This window comes from Mauremys mutica, chromosome 17 (assembly GCF_020497125.1).
Source record: "Mauremys mutica isolate MM-2020 ecotype Southern chromosome 17, ASM2049712v1, whole genome shotgun sequence".
Taxonomy (NCBI): domain Eukaryota; kingdom Metazoa; phylum Chordata; order Testudines; family Geoemydidae; genus Mauremys; species Mauremys mutica.
The window spans coordinates 25144763-25166519 of NC_059088.1; the positions used below are offsets into that span (position 1 = coordinate 25144763).

Genomic DNA, 21757 nt, shown 5'->3' on the forward strand with positions numbered 1-21757 from the left:
TTCAGCTCTCATGCTTTACAGCTGCTAGTCCTCTATAAAAAGCTTTAGCAAAATTAATAATAATAATAATAAAAACTTTAGAGAGCTACTAATCTCTCTCTCTCTTTTTTTTGCTAACCACAAATCTTCGATCTCCGGTTTTAGTTTTTTTAAAAACATAAGCTGAAAAAGCTATTTTTTTTTATAGAAATAGATTTTTTCTTTAAAAAAAATCAAAGCATCTTTTAGCATTTTGAATGTAAAATTTCTGCTGTAGAAACAAAAAAACCCCACTCTGTTTTAAAAAGGGGGGAAATGGTTCTCGTGCATTGGGGGAAAAAATTGCATGATACGGCAGGTTGCAGGCGAGGAGAGCGCCCTCTACTGGTTACATGATGTTGCACAGTTGCGGATCCTGGAAGGAGAAAAGAGAAAATAAATAATTATTAATTTCTGTTTGCTTCAGTTAAAGGGGAACAGCAGTAGCCATCAAGCAAATCTCTTGCTAAGTACTAATTACTTAGTAGTGTAAGTATTATAAAATACTCAGCTCATATTTTAGATTGTGACCCCTTGGGGCACGGGGCATCTTTTTGTTTAGAATTTGTACATGAGGTCCTGGTCCATGAGTGAGTGTTTCTAGGTGGTACCGTAACACAAATAATTAATAATAATAATTAGAGCTTTTCATCCATACATTGCAATCGCTTTAAAATCATATGATGAGTCTATAATATAACTCCCCTCAATTTATAGATGGAGTATCTAGGGCACTAAATACTTTGAGAATTAGTGGTAGTATATTAGAATAATAATAATAATAATACTGATTAGAATAGTATTAATCTAATAAACTAATGCTAAATCTTAAAATATTATGACTAAAAGAATAATCTAATAGAGTATTTACGATACTCAGACACTAAGTGTTAACAATTAGTTTTGGAGTATTAAAATAGTCCACTAGAGTATTAGTAGTAGTAGCACTAGAATAATATAAATACTCCACCATTAGCACATGAGTAGTAACATACCACTAAGATGACACTTCTGTAGCGGCTGTCATCCAAGGATGTTAACATACTTTACAAACGTTAATGAATTAAACTTCCGCAGTCTCCTGGGAGGCAGGGCAGTGCATTATCCTGGTTGTACACTTGGGAAACTGAGGCACAGAGAGGGTAAGTGACTTGCCACGGTCATGCAGCGAGACATGGACAGAGTAGGGGATAGGCTCCATGAGTTCCCTGTTCCCTGCTTAAGCTACTGAATTTTTGTTCTTAGCACTAAGGATGGAAGCCTGGTGCCTGGGCTCTGTCCTGAGACGGGGAGGGGACACAGCGCCAGGAAAGGAACCAAAGCAGGAGATGGAAGAGGTTGAAGCCATCGCCTCTGGTAGAACTATGACGGAGGGGAGGGTTCAGGGTTCCTCGCAGGACCCAGGTTTCTCACTCAGATGAGCTGAGCCAGTTGAGTCCTCGGTGCAGGTTTTGCCCCCTGGCTCCAGAGTCCCAGCTCATGTTAAAATAGGAGCCACGACTCCTGGCTACTGGCTTTGCTGGGGTGAGGCTGCCGGGGGATCCTCAGCGGTTGGCTCGGAGTTGGGAGGCTTTTAACTTGCCAGTGTGGCTAGCAGCCAGCCCTGGAGATCTGAGCCGCTGGCCAGTAAAACAGCCCAGGGGACACATGGGTAAGGCAGAATGAAGAGTGGTGGGGAACTAGGGGCTTAACCCTACAAATAGGGTCCTTATCTTGAATGCTCTCAGGATAATTAACATGGTCCTCACTCCGGACCTTAGTGTGGGAGTTTGGCCCAAGTGAGGACCAGGGGACTGGGGGCAGCAGGGCAGCAGAACTGGCCCACAGGGCCTCTGGAGCTGGTTCACAGCAGCAGAGATGGGATCTGACTCAGAGCAGGCACATTCCAGCCTGGGGAGCCACCGGGTGCAGTTGGCTTAGCCACGGGGGAGTTAAATCTGGGCCAGTAAATCCATTTAGACCATTTCCCAGTGAGAGATCTGCAGAGAGTCACCTTCACCAGATCCCCATCCACAAACTCCTCGTGTCTGGGGACCTGTTTGTTGGAGGATCTGTTTGTATTTAGAGCACATTGATCCTGGCACAGAACTGGCCCTGGCCAGCGGGCAGAAGGAAGAACCAAATATGATGGGGTTCCACCAGCTGGAATTCCCACTGGGACCTTCAGCTGAGCGAGATCCGTTAGCCCGGAGTGCAGGCTGTGCAGGGACACTCGGCTACCTGGAGTCCCCTCCTTGCTGGATTCCTTTGCCCCAGAGGCAGGGGCCTTTCTTCTTGTGCACTGACCTTTTGCGGGTCAGAATTTCCCAGGATGCAGGACCTGGTCATTGGCTTTTCTCCAAGGCCGCCACCACTGCCCCCGCCAGTGCCCCCAAAGGTGATGGTGACATTAGAGGTGGACGCTTCTGGAGACTTGAAGCCGGCCGCGGTGTTCTGGCCCCCGCTGGCTTTCACTCCCGTCTGGCCGCAGGTGCGGCACACCACAGTGCGGGGGCGCAGATTCGACTCCCCAGGATCACCTGTGCCACTGCAGTGCGCCTAGAGGGGTGGAAAGAGAAACAAGGGGCCTTCAGTACTGGATGGAGCTTCCTCCTGGGCCAGAGGAGTGGAGCAGATCCCAGGCCCAGCTGAGTCAGCTCGAGGGTTTAACGAGCGCTCCAAGGAGGCAGAGGCCTAAGGCTGCTCTCAAGCTGCCCCCAGCCCGCCCTGCGGGAGCCCCATGGCTGTGCAGGGGTCCCTGAGAGGAGGCACTGGCCTTTCCTGTTTTCAGAGGGGCATCGGAGCTGGCCAAGAACCTCTCCGCCGTGGCAGGGCTGGATTGTGCCCGTCCAACACCCAGCCTAGTCTTGTGATCGGTACTTTGGGACGTCGGACCCCAGCAGATGTTCTGCCATTGCAGGAGCCCCAAAAGCCATGGAGCCCTGAGTCCATGGTGATGGGTGCATTAGAAGAACCTGAATAAAATAGAATGTGTGGTTGGTTGGTTTCTAGCCAGATAAGTGACAAGGCCCCTATACAGCCATCACCTCAGATCCCAGAGCCCCCAGGTCTGATCCTGGGAGGTGCAGGATCAGTGAGTGCATCAATCAGCAGGAGGGGGACTTGCCTGAGGTTACCCAGAAGGCCAGCGACAGAACCAGATCTCTCAAACCCCCTACTCACTATGTTCCACTGCCTGTCCCTGGCAGAGCAGGACACTTACATGGGGGCGGACGCTGCCTCCATCCTCCTCATCACTGATCATCACCGTGTGCACCAGCTTCCTCATGGCCACCTCCTGGAAGGGAGTCAGGGCAAAGTCAGGTTGCAGCTACGCCTGCCGAGATCCCCCTTCACTCTATGGCTGAGGTGAAAGATCACCCTAGTGACTCCCAGCCCGCAGACGGCGACAACACACGAGGGAGAATCAGACCTGACTCCACTGGCTGATGCGTCACTTTCACCCTCCACCCCTTACCCATCCCTCTCTTGCATCCGGCCAGAGCACGTTGCTGCGAGACCTCGATCCCCCCAGCTGCCACTGCCCCACCGCCAGGGCAAGTCTCACCTCTCCGCTGGAGTTGATCAGGGCGGTACGCAGGCTGTCTCCAGAGCCCCAGGAGCTCTGGGCCTTCCACACCATGTCAGTGGGAGGGCTGTGGGTGGCGCCAGCTCCGGAGGCCCAGATCTAAAGAGGAACACACAGCCATCGGTAGCACCTCGCGCCAGCAGCATCAGCCTAACCCTAACTCCCCATGTGGGTCTTTGCCCCGTCCAGCGGCTGTTCCACAAAAGAGGATGCGAGTCTACTACAGCTGTTAACTAAAGGAACTGCTAAGATACTCTCTAAACTGCAAGGAACAGATGCGAGTGAGATGGGCTGAGAAAACCACAGGCAGGATCTGAATCTGGATAATGGGGGAGTTTGGTGCTGCTCATGCCAGGGCTGTGGTCTGGAGCTTAAGATGTCAAAATCCAGCACCACTTCAGCCCCAAATGGCAGGAATCCCGCAAGAGCTGCTGCCGGGGGGCGATTTCTGCCAACCCGAGCTCATATCTGGCAGTGTCAGCAGTTCCTGCATGCAAAGGGGAGATCAGCCCCCCCCACATTGGAGCTTTGTATCTCAGCTAGAATCAGTTTCAATCCCCGATCCGTCCCCAAGGGGGAGCCCCATGGCCACTCTACCAAGGGACCCGGGGGTGAGGTGCCTGGGCACTCAGAGGGGCTGGGTTTGCTCTGCTCTTCAGGAGGGTGGGACCCGCTGATCCATTACCCAGGGGTGACTCCAGGGTGACAAATGCCCACTGAGAACGGGGCATCAGCTGCCCAGGGCGTTAACCCTTCATTACCCCCACGCGAGTGCAGTTTGTTACTCACCGTGACCATCTGGCCGGCCTTCAGGGTGAACTTGGGAGGGAAGCGGTAGCTGATCGGGGCCTCCTCTCCATTCTGACGCTTGATCTGCCAGCTCCCCATCGCCTGGTCCTGCGTAACAGAAGGCAGAGGCCTTGAGAAACCAACCTCCAAGGTTGTTCCAGTTTTCCCTCCCCCTGGCTACAAGTCCTGCGGTCAAGGAACTGAGCTGGGACTCTGCCACAGACCCACTGACCTTCAGCAAGTCACCTCACCTGCCTTCGCCTCAGTTTCCCCATCTGCTTGTATCCCTTTCCCCGCCCTTTGTCTGTCTTGTCGATATACACAAAGATTTTCAGGGCAGAGACTGTCACTCTCCATGTGTATGTACAGCTCCCAGTACAGTGTGGCCCTGACTTCTGTTAGAGCCTCTAAGCATTTAGTTGACAGTGTGGCCTAGTGGACAGAGCACTGGACTGGTACTCCGGAGTCCTTGGTTTTATTCCTAGCTCTGACACCAATCTTCTGGGTGACCTTGGGCAAGTCACTTCCCATTCCATGCCTCTGTATGGAGAATAATGAACTTCCTTGTAAAGCACTTTGCGATCTGCTGATGAAAAGAGCCACATAAGAGCTAGAGACTGCTACCCCCAGGCCTGCTTCTAAAGAAGTCAGAGCTGTGCTCCTACGCGATTCACTCGATGTCAAGACACCCTTGCAGCACCCTTTGTCTGCACAGATGGTTTAGGGCCGACCCAAGGGGAAGGACACTCAAGAACTACATGGTTTCCCTTCCAGCTACTGACCCATCCTGCCCCTGCTTAGGCATGACCAGCATCGCCACCAGGAAATCTACCTCGTTGGACTTGTTCCTGAGACGGACAAATTTCCCTTCCAGATCAACCTCTTCCACGGCCACGCGGCCGCTGGTCCTCGCATGTTGGAAGAGGCTCGTCCAGCGCTCCCCGTCCTCCAGCTTCCTCTTCTTGGAGGAGCCCGGCGTGGTGGAGTGGCTCACGTGGATCCTGGAGCCCCGCTTCTGGGAGGTGGGGCTTGGAGACAGCTTCAGCCTTGGGGGAGAGGGAGAGGGAGTGAGGGCGGGCTGGGTGGGAACCAGGGCCTGGACCCTCTAGGGTGCTGGCTGATCCGGGCCTGGTTGGAAGTGACAGAGGAGACCTGATCTCTTGGCTGTTTGGTGACCTGTAGGCAGAGGCTGCTACCTCATGGGACGTCCCCTGAAGGACACGTCTCCAGCACCACATCACACTCCACAGCTTCCCCCAACCTCTTAGCAGAAATACCAAGGGCTGAACTGGCTGTGGTGGTTGAGGACTGGCCCCCAGCATGGAGCTGGGAGGCTCATTAGCAGGGCAGGAGGCCGAGCCCACCGGGATGCTGCCTGTTCCCCAGGGAGGGAGTTCAGCCTCTGAGGCCATCAGTTCCACACATAACATAAGAACATAAGAAAGGCCGTACCGGGTCAGACCAAAGGTCCATCTAGCCCAGTATCTGTCTACCGACAGTGGCCAATGCCAGGTGCCCCTGAGGGAGTGAACCTAACAGGCAATGATCAAGTGATCTCTCCTGCCATCCATCTCCATCCTCTGACGAACAGAGGCTAGGGACACCATTCCTTACCCATCCTGGCTAATAGCCATTTATGGACTTAGCCACCATGAATTTGTCCAGTCCCCTTTTAAACATTGTTCTAGTCCTAGCCTTCACAACCTCCTCAGGCAAGGAGTTCCACAAGTTGACTGTGCGCTGCGTGAAGAAGAACTTCCTTTTATTTGTTTTAAACCTGCTGCCTATTAATTTCATTTGGTGACCCCTAGTTCTTGTATTATGGGAATAAGTAAATAACTTTTCCTTATCCACTTTCTCCACATCACTCATGATTTTATAGACCTCTATCATGTCCCCCCTTAGTCTTCTCTTTTCCAAACTGAAGAGTCCTAGTCTCTTTAATCTTTCCTCATATGGGACCCTCTCCAAACCCCTAATCATTGTAGTTGCTCTTTTCTGAACCTTTTCCAGTGCCAGAATATCTTTTTTGAGGTGCGGAGACCACGTCTGTACACAGTATTCGAGACTGAGGTGCTTGAGATAATCACTGACTGGAGCGGCAGGAGCCAGCTGCCCTTCTCAGACCCCCAGCATGGCTGCGGGGATACGGGCGGCTGCAGGGAGCTAGCTGAGCCAGTCTCCATTCCTGGACAAAGTAGCCAATCACGTCCCGCTCCAAGCCACCGGTCTTGCTGCCCACTTCAACTCCCAGCTATGCCCCCCCTTCCCTTACAAACGCCCTAAAATCCCCATCCCGGCCTGGATCCAGGCTCTGCACATGACACATCCCGGCATCTGGGAGGCCCCAATCGTGGCAGGTGGCCGGAGGGGTGGGGGACAGATTTTGGGACTGGCTCCTGTCTCTGTAACAGGCTGGGCCAACACCCCTCCCCTAGCAGGGCAGGTGGGATCCAGGTGAGTATCTGGGTCCGTATCCCACCCCTAGTCAGCCCATCACTGCAACACCAAACCCCTTCACATTAGAGTCAGGTCAATGCAACCAGGCCTGTGTTACCAGCCCACCCAAATCAGGCATGTCCTCCATTCGCCCTGCCCCCATTGGCACATTCCTCACCCATCAGGCTCCTCCCTCACCCTTCCTTGGCCACGCCCCCAGCAGGCTTCTCCCCCACCCTTCCTTGGCCACGCCTCCAGCAGGCTTCTCCCACACCCTTCTGTGGCCACGCCTCCAGCAGGCTCCTCCCTCACCCTTCCTTGGCCGTGCCTCCAGCAGGCTCCTCCCTCACCCTTCCTTGGTCGTGCCTCCAGCAGGCTCCTCCCCCACCCTTCCTTGGCCACGCCTCCAGCAGGCTTCTCCCACACCCTTCCTTGGCCACGCCTCCAGCAGGCTTCTCCCACACCCTTCCTTGGCCACACCCCCAGCAGGCTTCTCCCCCACCCTTCCTTGGCCACGCCTCCAGCAGGCTCCTCCCACACCCTTCCTTGGCCACGCCCCCAGCAGGCTTCTTCCCCACCCTTCCTTGGCCACACCTCCAGCAGGCTCATTCCCCACCCTTCCTTGGCCACACCTCCAGCAGGCTTCTCCCCCACCCTTCCTTGGCCACGCCCCCAGCAGGCTCATTCCCCACCCTTCCTTGGCCACGCCTCCAGCAGGCTCCTCCCCCACCCCATCAAGGAGCCTCTCTCTGCACCCACCTCTCCTCCTCTCCCTCCAGCAGCTTGCGGTAGGCGTGGATCTCCATGTCCAGGGCCAGCTTGATGTCCAGCAGATCCTGGTACTCGTCCAGCTGCTGCTGCATCCTGGCCCGCATGTCCGCCATCTCCCGCTCCTTGTCGGACAGGATGTGTCTGCTGGTCTCCCGCTCCTGGGCCAGCGCGTCCTCCAGGTCCCGCAGCTGCGACTCCTTGGCAGCCAGCTGGGAGCAGAGAGGAGACGCGGAGGAAGGGGGTGAGGAGAGCACAAGCAGCAGAGGGTGCCCCTCGCTACCAGGGCTATTGGCCCCTTAGACACAGACATGTCACCTTCTCTTGGGGTGAACGTCCAGGGCCACTGAGCCATTACACAGCCTGGACTATTACTAGACACGGTCAATCGTGGCCTTTAGCTTTGGATCAGGCCCATGAGCACCTGTTGGTCCTAAGCCTGTTTAGGGTTTGGCTCAGGGGTGCAGAATCAGGGCCAGGGTCTGGCACCGGCAAAGTCCTGCCAGCTTGTGGCCCTTGGAGAGACGTCAACCTGCAGCCCGAGCAGAAGCGCACAAGGGCCCCTCGGGAACCTGGAGCCGGCCTAGAGCTGTCGGGGTGGAATCGGAGCTGGACAGTCAGGGCCAGCTCCTCCGCTGGCATAAACAGCTGTTGATAGAACCACAGCCAGCAGAGAATTGGGCCCTTGAGCGTCTCCCACCCCGGGATGCTACGGGACCCAGAACAAGAGCGCTGAGCCTGGCCCCTCCCTCGTCCTTATAACGCACGATGCAGAAGGTTTAAGGCTAAGCTGGGTGGTGAAACCAGCAGTGGGGCATGAAGCCCCCTGGCTTGCCCCATGTGGGTGCAGCAGGTGAATGCACATTGCACGGCCACTGCCATCATGCATTTGCTGGGGGTGTTTGCCCCTGACAGACTTCCCAGGGCACAGCTCTGTTGCAGCCAAGTGCTAGCCAGAGGATTGCGGGAGGCTGGGGGTGTTATGCCCATGCTCCCTCCAAACCTGCCCATCCCTCCCCTTTGCTCCATGCCCCACGATCAGGGCAATGGGGGTGCGCATGCTGCCCCTAGCAGCTGGCCAGCTCCACTCAGCCCCATCAGCCCCCCTGCGCTGCCCAGCACCGTGGCTAGAGGGCAGCACCTAGCGCGGATCGAAGGGGCGTGTTCATGTACTGAATGGAGCTCATCTTGGTTCTGGGGCAGCCACAAGGGGGAACTAGTGAGCGGAGGGGGCAGATGGCTGGACAATGCCCTCACTGGCATCTCCTGCTCACCTGCTTCTGCAGCTGGCTGAGCTGGGCCGAGAGGCTGTCGATGCGGATCCTCGACTGCTGCAATTCTTCGTGGGCGGCGCCCACCATGCTGCTGTTCCTCTCCGCCGACTGCTTGGCGTCCTCCAGCTGCAACCCACAGGCCAGGCAGGGTTAGCACTGCAGAGGAGCAGCTTCCTACCGACGTCCCAGCGGGGTGGGAGCGAACGGCCCTGGGACAGGCCGGTCAGGGGGTTGCGAGGGTGAGCTATCCATCAGCCCCTCGCAGGAGACCATCGCACTGACAGCGCTGCTCAATGGGAGCTGCTAGCTGCAGAGGATCAATGGCTTTAAAACCCCCGGCCTCTGGGCCGGCTCCCATCAGAGGCTGTGAACATGCCCGACAGGCGCTGATTTCGCTCCACATTCCCCACCGGGGAGGCTGGTACTTAGTGTTCTCTCCATTTTACAGGTGGGAAAATCAGGGCCCAAAGAGACAACCCCAACATTTTCACAAGTGGGTCCCGAAAATCATCTGGCCAGCTCAGCCTGATTCCTCATTGAGGAGAGGCTGCTTGGGGCCTCTCAAAGTCAGGCTCCCGTGAGCTGCGGGCCGAGTTCCCAGAGATCAGAGGCTGCTGCTGAAGAGTTGGGGTTAAGTGACTTGCTTGAGGTCACATAGGATGTTGGTAGCAGAGGCAGGAATAGAACCCAGGCGTCCTAGTTCCCAGCCCTGTGCTTGAGCCGCTGGCCCACCATACTGCCGTCTCTTTTCCCTGCCTTGTCTGTGCAGTGTGTTACCTGGGATCGGTAGGTCTTCTCCAGCTCCTCCTTGTACCGCTTGATCTCCTCTTCGTGCTGGGCCCGCAGGTCCTGGAGGGCGTCGGCCTGTTTGCTCTCAAATTCCCGCTGGCGGCTGTAGTCGATCTCCACCAAGCGGGTCTCGTGGCGACGCTTGGCCTTGTTCTGTTCCTGGGAGGGGTGGGAGGTGTCACGGCAATAACTGGAGGGGAATGTGAGTCATGGGTCCCGGAGATGGAGCTCACTGGCCCAGGGCAGGAATCAGCCATCAGCCTCGCTGGTGGGGCCTGCATGGCCATCAGCTGGGACTCACCTGCCCTTAGGTGGGAGCTGTGCGAAGCCAGGCTCAAGTGGGAATTTCTCCGTGTGTAATGTACGTGCCCCAGACAGAGACGCCAGAACAGAGCAGGCCAAGGGGCCAGGCCCATCCACTTTCTGCCATGCCCAGGCCCCTGCCCCTCCTCTTCCCCCCAAGGCCTGGCCCCCCCGGCCTGGCTGGAAGCTGGAACCCGACCCAGGTTAGAGCGGCCCAGGGAGCCCAGGCAGCTGTGGGGAGACGCAGACCCTCCCCATGCCTGAGGTGGGGGGGCTCGAGAGCAGCCCCCAGCCCAAGTGCCTGCCCCCCTGGTTCCCCACCCAGGGCAGATGGAGGGTCCATGACTCCCCACACCTGCCCAGGCCCAGCTGAAGCTCTTGGGCCCCCAGGGCCCTGTCCCCAGGCCAGGCCAGAAGTCAGGGTAAGAGCCACATGGGCAGCTGTGGGGAGCTGCGGACCCGCCACCTGCCCTGGGCGAGGGGGGCGGCAGGACGTGGGTTGGAGGCTGCACTCGGCCCCCGCACTCCAGGCAGGCGGAGGGGCCTGGTTCTCTGGCAAGGCTCCAGCTTGATCGGGGGTCAGGGCCTTGGAAGAGGAGCAGCGGGGCCACGTGATGGCCCCTTGACGCTGTCAGAGTGGAGCGAAGGAGCATCGGCACAAAGGATCCTGACCCTTAATGCTTAGCCCTTAATCCTGTGGGGAGGATAACAGCACTTTGCCCCTCCATGGAGTGGTTCATTTGCGGAGCTCAAAGCCCTCCCCCCCCCGCAGGCAATTGCTAACCCATAATGGCCCCATCGGTGGGGCATTTCATTTTGGGAGCTGGGGGTTAGGGATGGAGAAGAGTCCCATAAACTCTACAAGCTGGCTTGGAAAGATTTGATTTTTAATCAGTAAATGTCAATTTCACCCCAAACACAAACCAATAAAAAATGTTTCCAGTGAAATCTACAGCTAGTCAAGGTAAGAAAAACGCTGCTTGTGAACTTATTAGAGTTTGATTGAAGAATATGTACTTGGTGTATTTTGACATGTGATGTTGACCATTTGTGTTTTAATGGTTGTGAAGTTTTAACTTTTCAAATCTCAACTTCTATTGTCGTGAAATAATTGTGTAGCTCCCCACCAATTTCCTATAACTGTGAAAATTTAAATAGATACAAATTTAAAAATTGCTTCAAAATAAGCATTGATATTAGGGCTGTCGATTAATCACAATTAACTCACGCGATTAACTCAAAAAAATTAATTGCGATTAATCGCTGTTTTAATCACACTGTTAAACAATAGAATATCAACTGAAATTTATTAAATATTTTGGATGTTTTTCTACATTTTCATATATATTGTATTCTGTGTTGTAATTGAAATCAAAGTGTATATTATTTTTTATTACAAATATTTGCACTGTGAAAAAGATAAACAGAAGAAATAGTATTTTTCAATTCACCTCATACAAGTACTGTAGTGCAATCTCTTTGTCCTGAAAGTACAACTTACAAATGTAGATTTTTTTTGTTACATAACTGCACTGAAAACAAAACAATGTAAAACTTCAGACCCTGCAAGTCCACTCAGTCCTACTGCTTGTTCAGCCAATCGCTAAGACAAACAAGTTTGTTTACATTTACGAGAGATAATGCTGCCCTCTTCTTATTTACAGCTCCAGAAAGTGAACCTGGGCATTTGAACAGCACTTTTGTAGCCGGCATCTCAAGGTATTTACGTGCCAGATATGCTAAAAATTTGTATGCCCCTTCATGCTTCAGCCACCCTTCCAGAGGACATGCTTCCATGATGCGCATTAAAAAAATAATGTGTTAATTAAATTTGTGACTAAACTCCTTGGGGAGAATTGTATGTCCTCTACTCTGTTTTACCCACGTTCTGCCATATATTTCATGTTATAGCAGTCTCAGATGATGACCCAGCACAGTTCATTTTAAGAACACTTTAACAGCAGATATGACAAAACACAAAGAAGGTACCAATGTGAGATTTCTAAAGATAGCTACAGCACACGATCCAAAATCTGAGAGGGACGAGGTGTGGAGCTTTCAGAAGTCTTAAAAGAGCAACACTCCGATGCAGAAGCTACAGAACCCGAACCACCAAAAAAGAAAATCAACCGTCTACTGGCATCTGACTCAGATAATGAAAATGAACATGTGTCAGTCCGCACTGCTTTGGCTTGTTATCGAGCCGAACCCGTCATCAGCAAGGACGCATGTCCCCTGGAATGGTGGTTGAAGCATGAAGGGACATATGAATTGTTAGCACATTTGGCATGTAAATGTCTTGCGATGCCAGCTACAATAGTGCCATGAGAATGCCTGTTCTCACTTCCAAGTGACATTGTAAACAAGAAGTGGGCAGCATTATCTCATGAATATATAAACAAACTTGTTTGTCTGAGCAATTGGCTGAACAAGAAGTAGGACTGAGTGGACTTGCAAGCTCTAAAATTGTACGTTGTTTTATTTTTGAATGCAGGTTTTTTTATATATAATTCTACATTTGTAAGTTCAACTTTCACAATGAAGAGATTGCACTACAGTACTTGTATTGGGTGAATTGAAAAATACTATTTCCTTTGGTTTTTCACAGTGCAAATACTTGTAATAAAAAATAAGTATAAAGTGAGCACTGTACCCTTTGTATTCTGTGTTATAATTGAAATCAATATATTTGAAAATGTAGAAAACATCCAAAAATAGTTAAATAAATGGTATTCCTAGTATTGTTTAACAGTGCGATTAATCGCGATTAATTTTTGTAATCGCTTGACAGCCCTAATTGATATTATCCATCTAAATTACAAAATAAAAATAAAATTGAGCCAAGCCTGTCTACAAGACATAAGAGCCCCAATTCACAGATGGGGAAACTGAGTCTTTGAGAGGAAGTGACTTAACTAGTGTGACACAAGAAGTTAGTGGCAGAGCCGGGAATAGAACCCAGGAGTCCTAGTTCCCGATCCCATACACTAACTATTAAATCATATTGCCTCTGGATTCTTCTTTACCCTCTGCCTCCCGATCCTCACCAACAGGCTATTGCCAACCATCTCCCCAAAGGCGAGGTGGTGTTTTGTGAATGGTGCTAAATATATTCCCTGCCCAATACCCCTCTGAGTTGACACCACCAACACACCTCGCCTTGAGTCCTCTGTTCCTGGGGGTGTTGGCGTGACCTGTCCTCACGGGGGAGTGATAAATCACGAGCCCATATAGTGTTCAAGGCTGCACCGAGGGTCTGTGTTGTACCAGCAGCTGCTGTGCTAGCCTGGGTCAGGCCTGACCCCTGCATTCGAAGGGCCTTTCCCAGGGCAGCCGGACCCTGCTCACCTCTTTGTAAATGTTCTTCTGGAAGTCGAGTTCTTCCTTCAGCGTCTGCAGACGGTTCTCGGCGTCCACCCGACGCAGCATCTCGTCCTGCAGCTGCTGCTTCACCTCGCCCAGGGCGGCTTCCAGCTGGGGACGGGAGAGGGGAAAGTGAGCGCAGCTAGAGGGAGAGTCGCAGACCCAGCAGGCGGGTCTCAAGCGAGGTCCCTAGGCAGGTGGCTGCTGAGCCTGGGGACTGCGGGCCTGACGAGGTTGTGGGGCTGGAAATCTGGAGACGTTACAGAAATTGTGATACCTCTACTTGCATATAATACACATATTCACTGCCTCATTGCAGAAACCACATCAGAGCCAATCCCGTCAATTCTCCCCTCCCCCCAGTACAGAAATCATGCCTGTCAAATCCACTCCTCCCCACACCTCCCGCAGGTCAGTGGCTGTCCCTCTCACAAGGCTGTGACAGCTGCTCAGGGGCCCAGGAAAGGACCCTCCGAATCAGGAGTCTCCAGGCCAATTTGGGTGACTTGACACAGGGCTGAGCTGGGCCGTTCCTAGTTTGCCCAGGGCAGCAGAAGGGACCACGGCCGGCAATAGTCCATGGGCCAGCTGGATCTGTCCCCCGCTGTAACAGGAGCCAGCCAAGGCTCCAGCCTCGCCGCCCCCATCAGCGAAGCGATCCCAGAGCTGCCAAGTCAGTGATAGGAGCGTGACTAGAACTGGAGCCTTCCCGACTCCCCCGGACACCAGTCAAACCCTGGGACTGTGTCTCTCCCAGGGGTACTTAGAGAGAGTAGCTCACAGCTCCCCCGTGGTGTTGGCTCCCTAGCTCACTGGAACCCCCGGAGCTGCAGGGTCCCATCCGCTTTGGACCACAAGGGGTTTCTCAGAAAGCTTGGCAGGACGCGGACGGGGAAGGCCATGATCTCTGGCGCTGCAGAGGGTACCACAGGGGGCCCTGGGGCAGCAGGGGACAGGATCTGCCGCTCACCTTGTCCACTTGCGCCCTCAACTCCCGGATTTCATTCTCCAGGTTCCTCTTCTCCCCCAGGGCGGTGGTGAGCGCGGCCTCTTTGGAGTTGAGCAGGGCCTCCAGATCCTTGAGGCGAGCCTGAGTGGCCAGCAGGTCCCTTTCCTTCTTGCCATTCCTGGAACACAGCCAACAAACTACTCCGTGGACATGTTCGGGGAATCCCCTGCCACATGCAAATGAGGACCCAATGCTGGAGAGGGGCTCAGAGCACAATTCCCAGGTCCAAATACCCCTCCGCCCCCAGGGGACAGCTCAGACCCCGAGCCCAATGGTCCTGGTGAATATCACAACGGTGGAAGATGCCAGATTGACAACCCTGGTGCTCAGAGACCCCTGTAGCCACAGAACAGGTCCAGATTGCTGAATTCCTGCTCTGTTTCTCCTGGATCATTCAGCTACCATGTTTCCAGCTTGAGTTCTGCACAGACAGGAGGGATTTCGCACCAGTGAAGTTAGTGATGCTTCAAACCTGGGGAAACGACAAGGGAGCCAGCCCCATTTCACACGGATGCAGCACATCCCCCCTGCACCACTTGGCATAGTTACCCTGCTACAAATATCCCCTCTATAGACATGGCCTGAGTCTCTTCAATGTCCCAGTGCTCCCAACTTCCCATTACACACACGGCTGCGCGATGAGCAACAAAAATAGCTTGTGCTACATCCTACGTTACAGGTAATTGTACTGGTCCAGCCCTGCTGGTGTTCATTGGCTGGTGAGTCAGAGCGGCGTGCGGGTGTTTAAAAATTAAACCCATGCCAACATATGAATTGGCAAGCAGCTTCCTGGGGAATCAAAGTAATGGTCCCTTTTACAGCTCATCTGAAGGAATACACCCCCCCTCCCCTGCTAACAGCTTCCATCTCAGAATGCTTGAGCTGTGCAAAGCAAGTAAAGTGTTGTTAGTATTTATTATCTATATTTGTGACTGACCCCCGGGGTACAACCAGGAACTGTGGGACCACTGTGCCCCTCTCACTCTCCAGCCTGGGCTGTCTCACGATGCTTTGCTAGACAAGCAGCAAACCCTTCCAGGAGCTGTGACTAACTCAGTCAGTGATGTGCAGGGACACACAGCTAAATTGCATGAATACTCTCATTGCATGAAGCCACTCGTGAACTGCACAGAGGGAGACCACCAGCAAATCCCCCCAGCCTTGCACACCCAGAAACGTACCATCTTCCACTGCCTGTGACCTTCTCTTGAACAATGCAAGCTCATTAATTACTTCACCACTTTGTCAAAGGATAGTGGACATGCCCCAGCCTTTGTAATCTGAGCAAGATTCTCCAAGCATTTCAGGTAAAGATAAAATATTAAAATAAATGTATTAACTACAGAAAGATAGATTTTAAGTGACTATAAGTGGTAGGCATAAAGGTCAGAGATGGTTACATAAGAAATAAAAGTAAACATGCATTCAAAAAATCCTAAATTTTAATCAGACTCAGTAATGTTTTAATCAAACAGCTTTTCTCACCCCACTGGATGTTGCAGGCAGGTTACAGTTCTTAATACACAGACTGAATTCCCTTTTCAGCCTGGGACCAATCTCCCCAGTTCAAAGTATTTGTCTTCTCTGTGTAGTAACAGCAAAGAATCCTGTGGCACCTTATAGACTAACAGACGTTTTGCAGCATGAGCTTTCGTGGGTGAATACCCACTTCTTCGGATGCAAGTGTAGTAAGGCAGAGTGGCCTCCCACTGAGCCAGAGGGGGAGGAACTCTGATCCCTTGTGGGTGGAGCCAGGCCAGGCTCACCCCTCCCACCAGAAGCGAAGAGGTGGGACGGGAAGTATAAAAGGCAGAGCCGCTAACTCAGTTGAGTGTTAGCCAGGGAAGAGAGTGGATGTCTCCAGGCTGTTGCAGATTCCTGGAGCTGAACTGGCACTGTGCCACAGCCTGCCCCTGGTGGAGACTAAGGCTATGCCTACCCTGCACTTTTGTCCATAAAACTTTTGTCAGTCAGGGGTGTGAAAAAAAACACACCCTTGACTGACAAAAGTATTACCAACAAAAAGTGCCAGTGTGGATACTCTCCCACCGACAAAGCTACCACCACTCACTGGGGGGTGGTTTTATTTGCCGCAGGAGTGTTCTCTCCACTGTCACCACCTGCTCTCCACGCACAAAGCAAGGTAGGAGCGGAGCTTTCAAGATAAATGGCCCGAGTCACCCATTGTCGCTTTTAATAACTAGGCTCAGAACAAGAGAGTGGTCATGTGGGAATCCCCTCGGGGAAGGGAGTTTTTTCCAAGAGGGTTTGTTTGTGTCAGAGAATGGCAGCAAAAACATCCAGTTTTCGAGAATGCACATTCCATTCCAGTAAGCAACAGATCGTACAGATTATATACAGGGATCACTGCAATGCAGCCACCTCTGGAGTGGATCAGGGCAGCTGTGTAACAGCCACACAGCAGCAGGAGCTGGCTGCAGGCTGGGCATTATTGTAATGAATGGCTTAAGAAAAAGACAGAGGAGATTGTTTTAAAGTTTAAGGCTGCAAAGCTTTTAGAAAACATGGCTCCTGTTTAGGAGCAAAATCTCCTCCTCCCCATATCCTTTAAAATCCTCCCGCCATCACAGCACGCTCTCGGCTGGGGAGAACAGACACAGACACTCAGCACAGGGAAAGCTGCATTCGAAATCCATCTCCAAAGAGCAACAAGTTCCTAGGATCTCAATGCAGAACTAGCAACTCTTCTAATGCAGAGATGACTATCTAGAGACGGATCCGTGGTTGGGGAGAGGCACAGGAAGCTAAATATAAAATCCTGGGCAGCTTTTAAAGACGTCTGTGAAATGTTCCTCCTGCTTTCTGGGCTGATGGATTATTTATGGCATGTTCTAGGCAGGTTAATTTCAGACTGTCCCTTTTGGGGGGCTTTTAGAAAACAAATCCCCTTACCACTAAACCTGCCACTTCAGTAACATCCCAGCCAGGATAGAGATATTTCCCTTCCTCCTACTCTGGATTGTTTTTTCTTTCCCTCCACATCCCTCACCGTTTGCCAAACACAGGACAACCCGCTATTCGCCTCGGCCTGGGGATATTTGTGGCTTCTTTCCCAAGGCTGCCAGCCCTGGCTGCTCCCACTCCAGCTTCGAGGGAGTGCCCCATCCTTTGAGAGGGTGGGAGGAAATTCTCCCACTACCAGCTGCCCCATTGCTTAGCATGACTGTGATTTCATGACCCCAGCACATGTCCTGCCCCGGTGCTTACCGTGCCTTCAGCTCCTTGAACTCCTCCCGCACTTTGCTCAGCTCCAGCTGCAGTCGTGCCCTCTCCTTGGCCACGGAATCCAAGGTCTTGCGGGCATCCGCCAGCTCCGATTCGTAGGCCACTTTGATGCTTGATGCCTCATCAGGGGTGGGGATGCGCAGCCGGAGACCGGCATTTTCCAATTCCAGCGAGCGCACCCGGTCAATGTAGACGGCCAGCCGGTCATTGAGCTCCTGCAGGTCCTCCTTCTCCTGCAGGCGGGTGATGCGGGTGGGAGAGAGTGGGGTGCCACCCGCCCCACTCCGTGTGGCCCTCTTCTGAGATGGGGTGTCCATCGCGGTTCACAGCCTGGCAGAGAGACGGGAGCACGGGTCAGTGACTCAGATCCTCAGAGCTCCCTTCCTCACCTCTGCGTCTGCCTTGCTGGTACTGACAGCCTGAGTCACTCACCTGGATCTCGGCTCAAACATCATCGGGAAACAGGTGTGGAGAGCGGGCGTGGCTGTGCAAAAGACAGCCAACCCCTCTGCTTTGATTAGTTAAAGGAACAGAGGCTCCTGGAAAAACAGGCTCTGTTTAAACTAAGGGTTTGTCGTCGTAGGAAGATTATAGCCGGATAAACTAAAATGTGAATTTAAATACATATAATGATGGTGGTATAATCCCCATGTGGATATTCTGGAATCAGAGCACCTTTTTCAGTGTAATTTGTGTTGCTTTGGAAGAGGTTTAAACTGAACTGCAAAGTGCCACTCTTGTTCGAGAACAATAAGAATAAATAACAATCCCTAGCACTTTTCATCCGTAGCTCTCAAAGCACTTTACAAAAGAGGTCAGTATAGTTAGACCCATTTTACACAGCGGGATATTCATGCAGAAGGAGGGAAGTGACTTGGCCAGGGCAGTGGCAAAGCCAGAAATAGAACCCAGGTCTCCAGAGTTCCAGGCCAATGATCTAGCCGCTAGATCACACTGCCTTTGGAGTAAGAGGGCCCATATCAGGAGTTAGGGCTTATCTACACAGGGAAATTGACCAGACTAGACCCCCACATTGACACTCTTATCCCAGAATAAGACCTTACGACTGCACCAAGAATGAGTCTGGGATTCTCAGCTTACTACCTAATGTTTGGTAGGGAAGCTCCTCTGCCTGTGGACACGTGCTTTGGAGTATCTACAGATGTCCTACTGGTAGTATGTAAGTAACACGGCTTAAAGAACAACCGAGTGCTGCCTAGACGTGAGCAATGAATGCTGCAGAGAAAAGGAACTCCAGTAATAAGGAACTGAACAGGGTTTGGTACCTGACAGACCGTGTGCTCATCTGAAACCTCTGTATCCTGAAGCCCCAGCTGAGTGACCATTGGAAGTCTGACCCGTAAGTCACGGTCCAGAAGCTACCAGACATTCCAGTGCACTGCTTGAAGCGAGAGAATGGACTGAGAGACAAAAGTTTTGCACAGAAATCAACTGCTGAAAATGGGACAGTTAGTTAATTTTCCTGACATGCCCACAGTGAAAACGCCTGTGACTCACTCCGTGACTAGAAATCAGGAACCCCAGTCGATTGAAGTATTCGCGTTCCTACAGAGGAAGGGTCTGATTCTGCCTCAGATGACAAGACAGAGCATTTTTTATTCATCTCTGATGCTTTTTGACACCACTGTATTTGACAGGCTGCTGCTGAGAAAGTAGTCAGAGCACCCAGTTCTGGATCTCAGGCCCGACAGCAAGGCCCAGGAGAAGCGCAATGAGCTCCAGAAAGTGAGGGTGCAGAAGCCGGCGCTGCTCTACAAGTCACCCAACCGCCTGAGTTTAACCGTGAAGTTGTGACGGCTACAGCGGACGCAGAAGAAAGATCTCTAGAGTAAGCAAGGCCTAAGAGGCTGATAAAACCTGTGTCCTGACTCACTGGTGTGCCTGGAGACTTTCCGTTGAGTGTGGTGCAAAGGTTCAGATCACCTCTGAGTTTGCTCAGGTAGTGCCTCATGTGTCCTCTGCAGAGGTTCAAAATATAGCAAGTGTCAGATAAATGTTAGGCTATTCCGGTTAAATAGGAGTTCTGTGTAGCCAGCGAGCACTGGTTCGCTAAGTGACTGTGACATCGCAGTTGTGGACATTGGCTACTTTTGATTTTTGAACCGTTAAAGCCTCGGTCTTGATGGGTGTATCAGGATTCCAGGAGGGGGAGGATGTAGCCTCCCCACACACCTTACCAAGGGGGCCGTACCCCAAGAGAAGAGACACCTTTTAGGCCCCAGTGGGCTCCATGACCAAGTGGTTGTCGCTCCATTAACTTCAGCAGTGTTTCACTGAAATTCAGTGATGCAACGTCGATTTACAGCAGCTGAGAGTCTGGCTCGGGCTGTGCATTTTATGGGTGCACGTGGTATAAATATATTACAATCAACAAACAGCACCTATCTAAAAATCATCCCTTAACATTGAACCCTGGAGCCTAGGTTGGGATTACAAGTGTTTATAGATAACTTTTTGCATGTTGGCAGAATTATTTTGATTAAACATCTTCTGAAGAGAAATAAAAGTCTTATCAATGCTCATTTTGAAACTGAAAATTACTTTCATTTTTATTTAATAACTAGTGTGACACCGCCAATGATTCTAAACAGCTGATCGCCTTGTCTCCCCTTCTACAGCCGGATCCTGCTCCCAGTCAAGTCAATGGGAACAAAGGTCATTCACTTTAAAGAGGCAAGATGGGTGAGGAAATATCCTTTACTGGACCAACTTCTGTCGGTGAAAGAGACACATTTTTAAAATTAAGCTTTTGCATAAATTCTTTGTGGGCCTAATCCATCGGTCCAAGATACCACAGCAAAGCTGGCACCAAATATTTTCTCTTGCTGCTGTCTACTGTCCTTCACTCCCCTCTCCATTTTGAGTTCAGTTACTATTAAATTAACACCTCTCTGTAGATTGGAGGAGGCTAAGGGTTACAGGCCTGCAGGGGTGGCTCCAGGCCGCAGCACTCCAAGCGCGTGCTCGGGGTGGCATGCCACGGGGGGCGCTCTGCCGGTCGCCGGGAGGGCGGCAGGCGGCTCCGGTGGACCTCCCGCAGACGTGCCTGCGGAGGGTCCGCTGGTCCCGCGGCTCCGGTGGACCTCCCACAGGCATGCCTGCAGATGCTCCACCGAAGCCGCGGGACCAGCGGACCCTCCGCAAGCACGCCTGTGGGAGGTCCACCGGAGATGCGGGACCGGCGACCGGCAGAGCGTCCCCCGCGACGTGCCGCCGTGCTTGGGGCGGTGAAATGGCTAGAGCCGCCCCTGCAGGCCTGTTGGAACATTCTGAGGAAGAGAGGCTAGAGACATGGCAGATCAAGCAGGGAGGGAATTTCAGGTGTATGAGGCAGCCAAATGGGGTGGCTGATTGTATGGCTTGGCCAAAAGAGAGGGGTTACAGAAGGATCCCAGAGAGAGAGAGGAGCAGGTTGTACAGAGCCTTTAATGAGCCTGAATTTGGTGTGGGAAGTAGGGATGGTTGGAAATTTCCTGTCAAACTGTTTTCAGTGCAAACTTGTATTTCCAACAAAATGAAAATTTTCACAGAGAGTGTCTACTTCCCTCAAACATTTTTTGATTTTTCATTGGCAACCAAAAAAAAAAAATCCAAAAGTTTTCAACCTAAAATTTCTGGGTTTTCAGCAGGCTTGGGCTGAACATTTCTAGTTTTCAACATTTGGGGGTTTTATGGGTGGAGAAAAATGCAGTGAAAGGGGGGGGGCCTCCTGGTGGATTCAGATGGGGTCGGTTTACCTCTCTCATAGAAGCACAGAAAATAATACGGACCAGAATGTCATCCCATTATTTGCTCCCTTCATATGGTTTTTGCAGTAACCTGGATTATTGGGCTGGAGGAGTTGAGTTTCCATTGGAGGATTTCTGCTGTGTTTCTAGTTATTAGTAGTAGTAATATTAGTATTATAGTCCTGGACAAGAACCCCACGGTTATCAGGCTGACCAATAAGGTCTTATCGGTTCCTTGTATTTCCCCGTCTGTCTCCATCTTTTGTTTCTTGTTTTATACATCAATTGTAAACTGTTTTTTGTTCGCATCTACCCAAATGAAATATTAGGTCCACCGGAGTGTCGCCACTAAAGGGTCGTTACTTTTACCTGGCTTGGCGATGAGCCTTCTCTTCAAATACCGGCGATGGATGTGGATCCGCGTCTTCGAGGAACAGCTGCA

The 21757-nt window shown here is 52.0% G+C and overlaps 1 protein-coding gene across 1 annotated transcript; it reads right to left on the reverse strand.

The window, feature by feature from the left end:
* Positions 1 to 296: 296 nt before the first annotated feature.
* LOC123351722 (prelamin-A/C-like) lies at positions 297 to 21449 on the reverse strand. Its single transcript, XM_044991300.1, has 13 exons — positions 21325 to 21449; positions 17549 to 17896; positions 14282 to 14438; positions 13297 to 13422; positions 9634 to 9804; positions 8857 to 8982; positions 7574 to 7794; positions 5208 to 5421; positions 4376 to 4483; positions 3566 to 3685; positions 3221 to 3295; positions 2305 to 2556; positions 297 to 394 (listed from the first exon to the last, which is right to left on the reverse strand). Exons 2-13 carry the CDS (start codon positions 17881 to 17883, stop codon positions 368 to 370), a joined length of 1932 nt encoding a protein of 643 aa, XP_044847235.1. The 5' UTR covers positions 17884 to 17896; positions 21325 to 21449; the 3' UTR covers positions 297 to 367.
* Between the last annotated feature and the right edge of the window lie 308 nt (positions 21450 to 21757).

Coding starts and splice junctions, on each gene's coding strand:
- LOC123351722 (XM_044991300.1), bottom strand. CDS start 17,883: ATGGACACCCCATCTCAGAAGAGGGCCACACGGAGTGGGGCGGGTGGC. Junction 8,983..9,633: donor AGAAGACCTACCGATCCCAG/GTAACACACTGC, acceptor TGTGGGTTGCAG/CTGGAGGACGCCAAGCAGTC. Junction 3,296..3,565: donor TGATCAACTCCAGCGGAGAG/GTGAGACTTGCC, acceptor ACTCCCTTCCAG/GAGGTGGCCATGAGGAAGCT.